This window comes from Triticum dicoccoides, chromosome 5A (assembly GCF_002162155.2).
Source record: "Triticum dicoccoides isolate Atlit2015 ecotype Zavitan chromosome 5A, WEW_v2.0, whole genome shotgun sequence".
Classification (NCBI taxonomy): Eukaryota; Viridiplantae; Streptophyta; class Magnoliopsida; order Poales; family Poaceae; genus Triticum; species Triticum dicoccoides.
The window spans coordinates 576,561,199-576,570,132 of record NC_041388.1 but is presented as its reverse complement, the minus strand read 5'-3'; the positions used below and the strand labels follow the sequence as shown (position 1 = coordinate 576,570,132).

At 42.4% G+C, this 8,934-nt stretch overlaps 3 protein-coding genes across 3 annotated transcripts; all 3 read right to left on the bottom strand.

Moving 5' to 3' along the window:
* Nucleotides 1–30: 30 nt before the first annotated feature.
* LOC119302970 (protein TsetseEP-like) lies at nt 31–797 on the bottom strand. The gene has a single exon (XM_037580034.1). It carries the CDS (start codon nt 717–719, stop codon nt 294–296), a length of 426 nt encoding a protein of 141 aa, XP_037435931.1. The 5' UTR covers nt 720–797; the 3' UTR covers nt 31–293.
* Nucleotides 798–4,110: 3,313 nt separating this feature from the next.
* Nucleotides 4,111–4,912, bottom strand: LOC119302968 (protein TsetseEP-like). The gene has a single exon (XM_037580033.1). The coding sequence runs from the start codon at nt 4,821–4,823 to the stop codon at nt 4,395–4,397; it is 429 nt and encodes a 142-aa protein (XP_037435930.1). The 5' UTR covers nt 4,824–4,912; the 3' UTR covers nt 4,111–4,394.
* Nucleotides 4,913–7,186: 2,274 nt separating this feature from the next.
* LOC119302967 (protein TsetseEP-like) lies at nt 7,187–8,178 on the bottom strand. Its single transcript, XM_037580032.1, has one exon. It carries the CDS (start codon nt 8,167–8,169, stop codon nt 7,405–7,407), a length of 765 nt encoding a protein of 254 aa, XP_037435929.1. The 5' UTR covers nt 8,170–8,178; the 3' UTR covers nt 7,187–7,404.
* Nucleotides 8,179–8,934: the final 756 nt, after the last annotated feature.

The following is an 8,934-nucleotide window of genomic DNA, read 5'->3' as shown; positions in this document are numbered from 1 at the left end:
TTGCAACCCATAGAAAACAACAACATGGACTGCAGTCCACTAACAAAATAGCTAATTCATGTGAATGAATACAATCATGCATAGATACTCAAAAGAACGAGTCGAGTCACATACAAAGTAGATGAACGTATACCAACAAGCAAAAACAAATACAGAGTACTAGTAGTCATCACGGGCGCATGGAAAAATAGAAAGAAATGGAATACAGGGAATACTACACCACTTATTCTAGAAATAGCATAGTGTGGCTCCGTACGGGGTCTCCTCCATCAACTCTCATATACAGTATCCCATCAATTGTGAGTTGTCGGTGGTTTGCACTTCGGAGGCGGCTTCGGTTTCGGTTCAGGTTTAGGCTTGGGCTCCGGCTTTGGTTCGGGTTTGGGCATTGGCTCGGGCTTAGGACCTGGCTTTGGTTTGGAGCAGGGCTTGGGCTTTGGTTTTGGCATAGGCTTGGGCTTGGGTTCTGGTTCGGGCTTTTGTCCGGGTTTTTGTTCGGGCTTTGGTTTGGGTTTGGGCATCGGATCAGGTTTGCAGGGCTCTGGCTCTGGGGGTGGCATAGGTTTGGGCATTAGCTCTTGTTTCGGTTCTGGCTTTGGCTCTAGCTCTGCAAACTTCTTGACGACAGCAATGCCTCGGCCAGCCGCAGCAGCTTGGTTGAAGGCGGAAGCTGCAACTGTGCCGACGAGGAGCACGGCGAGGAGGCGATGCCTCGCCATTGCTGCCTACTTGTGATTGTAGCTAGTGTTGAACCTGCTGCGCTTTGTGTGTGCGCGCGTGTGTGTTGTGTGGAGAGCTGGAGATACATATTGTGTAGTTTTATAGGCCCGGTGAAACAAAGCAGATCTGGAGGCTGCATTAATTAGAATTGCAGCTAGGTAGCTGGAGTGACAAGTAGTACTGGGTAACATGTCAATGGAGTTATATTGGTTGATTAGTTGATTGCAAATGAAGCGACCTACGGAGGTAGCTAGAGGTGTTAATAGCACAGCTGGATTTGCGTGTGTGTCTCTGTGATGATAGTAGCTAAGGGTGAGTGGCAATATTTTTACTCTATTAGTTGCCTCCTCGTAGTAATAGAATTCTGTTAGTTGCCTTGTCAATCCCGTGCTCACACGTACATGTGACCGGCCATCATTTAGAAATTAAGATAGACAGTGTACACGTTTGTGCAATGCAATACAAAGTAGTACAAAGCAAATGCTTCAGTTCAATTCACAATGGAAAGCAAAGGTCTCTGGAAAGGAACTGGCCGGACCGTGCACCTCGTGCGTGAGCGTCACCACCTGTTGGAAGCCCTAAGGCTCCGTGGTATGCTTTCGTGGACCGAGTTTTCGCGGACTCGTGTTTTCTCAAGCACTCTCGCTGGCCCCGTATACTCGGCACAGTTTCAAAATTGTATATACCAATGAGGATTTTATCATGCGCATCGTCTCAAAATTATTAAATCTTTATAACTCTCCGACAAACTAACCTATTTTGATGTTGCATGCCCCTCAGTCTCCAGTCTCATGCATGCGTGTGTTTTAGTTATGCATGTATGCTTTTCCAAAAAAGGCTCCATGGAGCCGGAGCTCCAAAACGAATGGGGTTCCCGAGTTTAGCACCGCCATATATTCGAAAAGAGTAAGGATTATATGAGCTACAATGTTTTTTCCTCTGTTTATCATATTTTGACTCAAGAGGGTTTCGTTGTAATTCCTAGTTATATGAGTTGTTTTGCAATTTCTTGTATCATATTTTGGCATTGTACCTATAATTTTGTTGAGTTTGAACAAAGTTACATGTCATTCTAATAACTAGCCAGCCAACAGTTGGTTCAATGCGTGCGATCATTTTGCGCAAATGCTATGTCTCTACGTAGTGCGGTCATTTTGCGCAAATGCTATGTCTCTACGTACTGCAAGGCGCTCACCTTTGGCGATGCGGTGCAGGCTCTGGCCCAGTAGCAGTGGAGGCGGTGTAGCATTGGTTTGTTTCATGCGATTTTCAGAATGTTTTATCTGGATTGTTTTATCTGTTTTCTTTATCAGGTTTGTTTAGGTTTTCATTTTTGTTTTTTCCCTTTTACTTTTCTGTTCATTTTCTTTCAAGTTTTTTTTTTCATTTTCCATATTTCAAATACACGTTGATTGTTTTCAAAATATTAAACATTTTTTAATTACACGTAGAATATTTTTCCAATACATGTTTGGACGTTTTCTAAACATCATGAACAATTTTTATATACCACGAACATTATTATAAACTGTAATACAACTTTTTTTATATTTCCTGAACGTTTTTAATATTGCCATGAACAATTTTCTAAACATGTGAAAAAAATTGAAATGTAATGTTTTTTTGAAACAATGCGAATATTTTTTTTAAATCTCAGGAACAATTACTAAGACAAGTTGAACATTTTTCTTATTTTTTTACGAAAAAATTCGGATCTATTTATGAACTGACATGTCAGTATAAGATTACCAGAAGAAATAGAATATACATACAGGTCCATAGACCACCCAGCGATGTCTAAAATCACTCGATCAAGCCGAAAGTGCACCACCATCATCGCCCCTCCCTCACCGGCGTCAGACATTGTTCACTCGTGTTTCTACAAAATGTTCATCGTGCGTGAACAAAATATTTACTGTGTAGTTCAAAATTATCATGGATTTAAAAAAATCATTTTGTATTTTCAGAAAATATTGTTATTTCAATGGTTCATCATGTATTAAAAGAAATCTTCATCCTGTATTGTTCAAAATGTTCACACTGTATTTTTGGAAAAATATGAACACTTTTTAGTTCTATGTGTATTTGCAAAATGTTTGATATTTTGAAAACATTTTACAAATACGTGATGAACATTTTCTTATGGCATCACCAGTTCTCCTAATTGCAATTTGCGATCTTCGTCTTCACGGGTAAGCTTGACAACGTGAGTCTCGCCGCCTCCTCAGATGTCTATGACACCGAGGCACCAGCATGTCATTCTCCAGGCCTCTCATTCCACACACCCATAACCATATTACTAGTGCCACCCATTCGTTGAAGCATGTTAAATGTTAGGGCTCTAATATCTAAAATTCTATTTTATGTATTTACTTTCCTCTTCAGTTTTAGGGTTACTCTAATGTTGCTTAAAAAGGATTTGTCGGGTGCTGAAACGAAAGACAATCAATTCGCCAACTTCACCCAAGGGCTTTCAAAATCATAGGGCAGGCCCTGCCAGTACCATGGGGCGGTGAGAGATTATTATGGTCTCTCGTATGTTGCCTAGCACCATCACTGTAAGATTTTTCTTGTTGCGAATTGAGTAAGAGAAAATGTGTTAATAATAATTTTCATGGTGCCTTTTATTGGCAATCTTGACCTAGGGGGTGTAGCTACCTTTCACACATATGCTATATATCTAAGTAATTCATCCCATTTAATTGCACATGCATGTCAATCACATTATGAAGGGCATGCAACCAATCAACTTTCACTAACCACTTTTCAACACACGTAAGTCCTCCATATCATCAAGCGTGCATGTAATCACTCAAGTTTTCACTTTCCATCATATGCAAGTCCTCCACATCATCAAAAGACATGAAAAGCTCTTCACCACATTATATTTACTATTTATATTTCAGCAAAAAATAATTAAACTTGAAGGTCACAAGACAATATAACATGCATCCACCTCCAGTTACATCTAGGTTTTCTATCGTCATATGGTGCGAATGTTGTGTGGTATTATTCCCATAGATGCTATTTTTCATAATTTCATTGCTATAAATTTCCGTAGCAATGTGTGTGACGTTTACCTAGTATAACCAGCAGCGGAGCCAGCTCACTCACGGAGCCTGGGCATAAATACTAATGCACTCGGTCGGGACTTAGTTCATAGGTGAAGGGTAGAGAACAAAGGCCGCTGTCTGGCGTGTGAGTACACTTTATACATCTAGAACACTAGACACGCACACGCACACTATACACTTCATATGTGATATATGTGCTGCTATTTGGGGAATCCTTCTCTTCCTTTTTGTTGACATCATCTTTCCCCCCCAAAAAAGACCACATAATATGAAAAACAATCCCATAGAGAAAATAACTGAGACTGCACACCATAGAGAAGACAACATAGACTGCAGTTCACTGACAAAATAGTTCATTCATGTGAATGAATACAATCATGCGTAGATACTCAAAAGAACAACGAGTCGAGTCACATACAAAGTAGATGAACATATACCAACAAGCAAAAAAGAAATTACAGAGTACTAATACTCATCACACATGCATGGAACAATAGAAATAAATGGAATACAAGAAATACTACACCACTTATTCTAGAAATAGCACAGTGTGGCTCCGTATGGGGTCTCCTCCATCAACTGTCATATATAAGTATCCCATCAATTGTGAGCTGTCGGTGGCTTGCACTTAGGAGGAGGCTTCGGTTTTGATTCAGGTTTAGGCTCGGGTTCCGGCTTTGGTTCGGGTTTCGGCATTGGCTCGGGCTTAGGACCTGGCTTTGGTTTGGAGCAATGCTTGTGCTTTGGTTTTGGCATAGGCTTGGGCTTGGGTTCTGGATCGGGCTTCTGTCCGGGTTTTGGTTCGGGCTTTGGTTTGGGTTTGGGCATCGGTTCAGGTTTGCAAGGCTCTGGCTCTGGGTGCGGCGGCATAGGTTTGGCCATTGGCTCTGGTTTGGGTTCTGGCTTTGGCTCTAGCTCTGCAAACTTCTCGACGGCAGCAAGGCCTCGGCCAGCCGCAGCTGCTTGGTTGAAGGCGGAGGCTGCAACTATTCCGATGAGGAGCACGGCGAGGAGGCGATGCCTTGCCATTGCTGCCTACTTCTTGTGCTTGCAGCTAGTGTTGCACCTGCTGTGCTTTGTGTGTGTGTGCTTTGTGTGTGTTGTGTGGAGAACTGGAGGTACATATTGTGTGGTTTTATAGGGTGGGCGAAACAAACCAGATTTGGAGGCTGCATTAATAAACATCGCAGCTAGCTTAGCTGGAGTGACAAGTACTGTGTAACATGGCAATGGAGTTATATTGGTTGATTACAAATGCAGCAACCTAGAACCTACCTAACAGGAGCTGTTAATAAGCACAGCGCTGGATTTTGTGTGTGTGTCTCTATGTGATGATAGTAGGGCGAGTAACAATATTTTTACTCTATTAGTTGCCTCCCCGTAGTAATAGAATTCTGTTGGTTGCTTTGTCAATCCCGTGCTCACACGTATATGTGACCGGCCATCATTTAGAAATCAAGATAAACCGTGTACACGTTAGTGCAATTTACAAAGTAAAAAAGCAATCGCTTCAGTTTCAATTCACAATGCAAAGGAAAGGTCTCCGGGAAGGAACTGGCCCAATCGTGCAGCCACCTCGTGCGTGAGCTTCACCACCTCAAGGCTCTGTCGCATGCTTCGTCAGCCGAGTTTTCGCGGACTCATGTTTTCTCAAGCACTCCCTTTGTCTGGGTATACTGGGCACAGTTTCAAAACTGTAGATACCAATGAGGATTTTATCATGCTTATTGTCTGAAATTATTAAATCTTGTAACTCCCCGACAAGCTAACCTATCATGACGTTGCATGCCCCTCCTTCTCCAGTCATATGCATGCGTGTGTTTTAGTAATGCGGGTATAATTTTAACTGCTAGGGCTACATGCATTGGCTAACCATTATATTCACCTAGAGTTTTCAAAAAAAATAATCCAAAAAAGGCTCCATGGAGCCGGAGCTCCAAAACTGATGGGGACGCTGAGTTTAGTACCATATATACAGATAGAGTAAGGATTATATTGTGCTAATGTTTTTGCCTCTGATTGTCGTATTGTCCGGTTTAGAATGGACAATGTTGATAGTATGAAACAATATGAATTGCTTGTCTCCCGCCTCTCAAATTCTCTTTCCAGACCACTTCCTTTGTTTAACAACTACAACCCCATTTCACATTCGCAAATTCTTAATGTGGAAATCGGGAAAATGTCAGAATTAAAATGTCATGTATCCGAGATCATATCCCAATCCCAGTATAAACCAAAACGACGTGGAAAACATGAAAATATGAAAACTTGAAGATTATTATTTCGATGTCGAGTAGAAAAAACATAGGAATTCTGAACATGAAGAGAAGAGAACATATGAATTCTATCTAGATGTAAAAACAATTAAAAATGAGATGGCACCTCATGTTTGATTTCCCCTAAATTTCTTTCGACTAGTCTAGGATTTTCAAATAAATCCATGATGGACCAATCCTTTGTTCCAAACAGCACCAAAGAAAAAAAATTCTATATGATTTCTATCCTCCAAATTTCGTACCCTTTTCATGTGTTGCATATATCTAATAAAAAACTTGACTTTCCATGCCAGCTTAAGAAATTATTATTTGCCATTCAACAAATGTGCAACTGACCAATTATGTATATATCTAAATCTTAAGTTACACTTAATATTGAAATATGCAGTTGGTCAATAGACCTTTATATCAAACGTCCAAGATCATCACCCTCCTCCTTGAGAAATAAACACTCTCTTCTAAAATTCATACCACTATACAATAATTAGTGTCATATAGAGAGAATACAACAAATATTTGTGTTCTTTAATGACCTTCTGCGCATTCTCCTTCCGTAGATTTCCCAAGGATACTTCAACTTTCTAAACATAACCTCGTTATGAACAACCACAATCAATAATATATGGCCATGTTATGTTTTATACGTTGGTTTTATGGTTTACTTGTATATGTTGCGAATACTTTCCAATGATTTGATACATACGTTATATTTTTGTTGCATTCGTGTGTTCAAAATATTGCCATGTTCTTGCACCATTTTTTTCAGTCCGTGGAGGAAAATGCAGCAAAAAATTCAGCGGGAGATTTTTGTTGCGTCGGTCAAACACTCCAGGATCGTGACATACATAAGAACGGACTTCATGGTAGGCGGTCAATCCCTCTCCCCATCCCATCCCTTAAAGTCTTGACAAAAAATTGATGATATCACTATCAAGTGGTTTTCAACTTTTCATACAGGTACAATGATATCAATTTTGCACCATGGAATCGAAATATATATTTTTAACAAAATAGTGGATTGAAGACAAATTCAAAACGCAGGCACACCTTAAGATTCTGAACGTGGAGTGTAGGGTAAGGTGTGCAACCATTCGCAAGTTGGTCAGATCAGAGATATAACTAAAAATACCAGAACGACATGTGTATCAAATGCATACACAAATGGTTCTGCTTTTTCTAAGTACACAAACTACTTGTACAACCATATAAAAATTTATTACAAATAATATACTAGTATAAATGTCAATACAGAGATATCATGCCCAATCGATACATTATTTTTATGTAGTCTAGAGAAATAGTAAATCTATTTACATGAACAAGCGTCACTTTATCTAAACAAAATAGTACAATAATAAACCCATGGAGAATATATGTATGTAGGTTGCACCGCATGAATATAAGGCTGGGGCTGCGCCATTTCCAAGTGGTCCCTGTAGTGCGTTATTCTGTCGGCCGGGCGTGTTTGAGTCCGGCAACGGTTGTACCTGCGGATATGAGCCTGGGGCATCCGGTTGCGGCAGCGGCTGTGGGTTTGGGCCCGGCGGTGGTAGGGGCAGAGGCGGCGGTAATGGCAGCGGTGGCGCGTTTGGGCCCGGCGGTGGTAGTGGCAGGGGCTGTGGTAATGGCAGCGGTTGCGCGTTTGGGCCCGGCAGTGGTTGTGGCAGAGGCTGTGGTGGTAAAGGCTGTGGCTGCGGGTTTGGGTTCGGCAGTGGTTGTGGTTGTGGTTGTGGAAGAGGCTGCGGCAATGGCTGTGGCTGCGGGTTTGGGTCCGGCTGTGGCTGCGGTAATGGCTGTGGGTTAGGCAAAGGTTGTGGGTTCGGGCCAGGCTGCGGGTTCGGAATCGGTAGTGGCACCGGCTGTGGCCCTGGCTGTGGGCGTGGGTTTGGTAGTGGCAGCGGCTGTGGCCCTGGAACTTGCTGCAACTTCCGCTGTCCCGCCTGCGCGCACCCTGCACCCTCCGCTGCCATGGCAGCGACGAGGAGGAAGAGGACGCATAGGAGACCGGAGGAAGAGTGGCGGCTCCTCGCCATGGCTCGCACCTGTGGTGCTGGTATGCAGTGGGAGAGATGATGGATGGCCGGCTGAGTGCTTCCCATGGACACCGCAGCCTGGTGTTTATAGCCCCGGCGAGCCAATCAACGGGCGGCGTAAGGTCCAGCGTCCATTGGCTATCAATTCAGAGTAACTAATACTGCTCCACTAGCGTAAAGTGCACCCGTATGAGCTATGGCTGTGTGTGTGCAAATATTTCTGATTGGCGCCTTCTGACCGTGGCTGTAACTTTCAAGCCCACACTCCATATATCTATCTGTGCTGTGCGTATAAAGAGAAGTTAAGTTACATGGATGGATAGGTGGTGCTCATTGCTCAGCCGGTTAGCTAGCCCAGGGTTATCCTTTCCTTCTCACCTTTTTTGTGCGAGTAAAAAAGGCACGTAGTTATCCTATCTAACTGCTCTCCAGCTTCACTCTCACCACAGACATGAAATCTGCGGATGTCGACATGCTGTCCTCAAGATCAGCAAGGTCTTTGCGACATTAATTTCAGCCTGTCATGTACACGTTGTTGTCCAAAAGTAATGTTCAAAATGACATCATGGCAGATGATACGATGAAACCTTGAGCACCAAGAGATGTCTTGATTGGATCGAGGGCCGCTTTTCGATTTCTTCTCGGATATTGCTTGCCGGCCTATGTAAAGCAACGGTTGTACGGAGCTTTAATTCGCAGCATACATAATAGTCAAAAAGCTAATTGAAGATGTCCATCCGTTTCTTGTTTGATGATGTGTATGTAGGCGTGTTGTTAAATAAAATGTCAAGTTGAGAGTTAATCGCACGGTCGAGTACTGTCCTCCTGGTG

Excerpts from the sequence above, each read along its gene's own strand:
- LOC119302970 (XM_037580034.1), bottom strand. The coding sequence starts at position 719 with ATGGCGAGGCATCGCCTCCTCGCCGTGCTCCTCGTCGGCACAGTTGCA.
- LOC119302968 (XM_037580033.1), bottom strand. The coding sequence starts at position 4,823 with ATGGCAAGGCATCGCCTCCTCGCCGTGCTCCTCATCGGAATAGTTGCA.
- LOC119302967 (XM_037580032.1), bottom strand. The coding sequence starts at position 8,169 with ATGGGAAGCACTCAGCCGGCCATCCATCATCTCTCCCACTGCATACCA.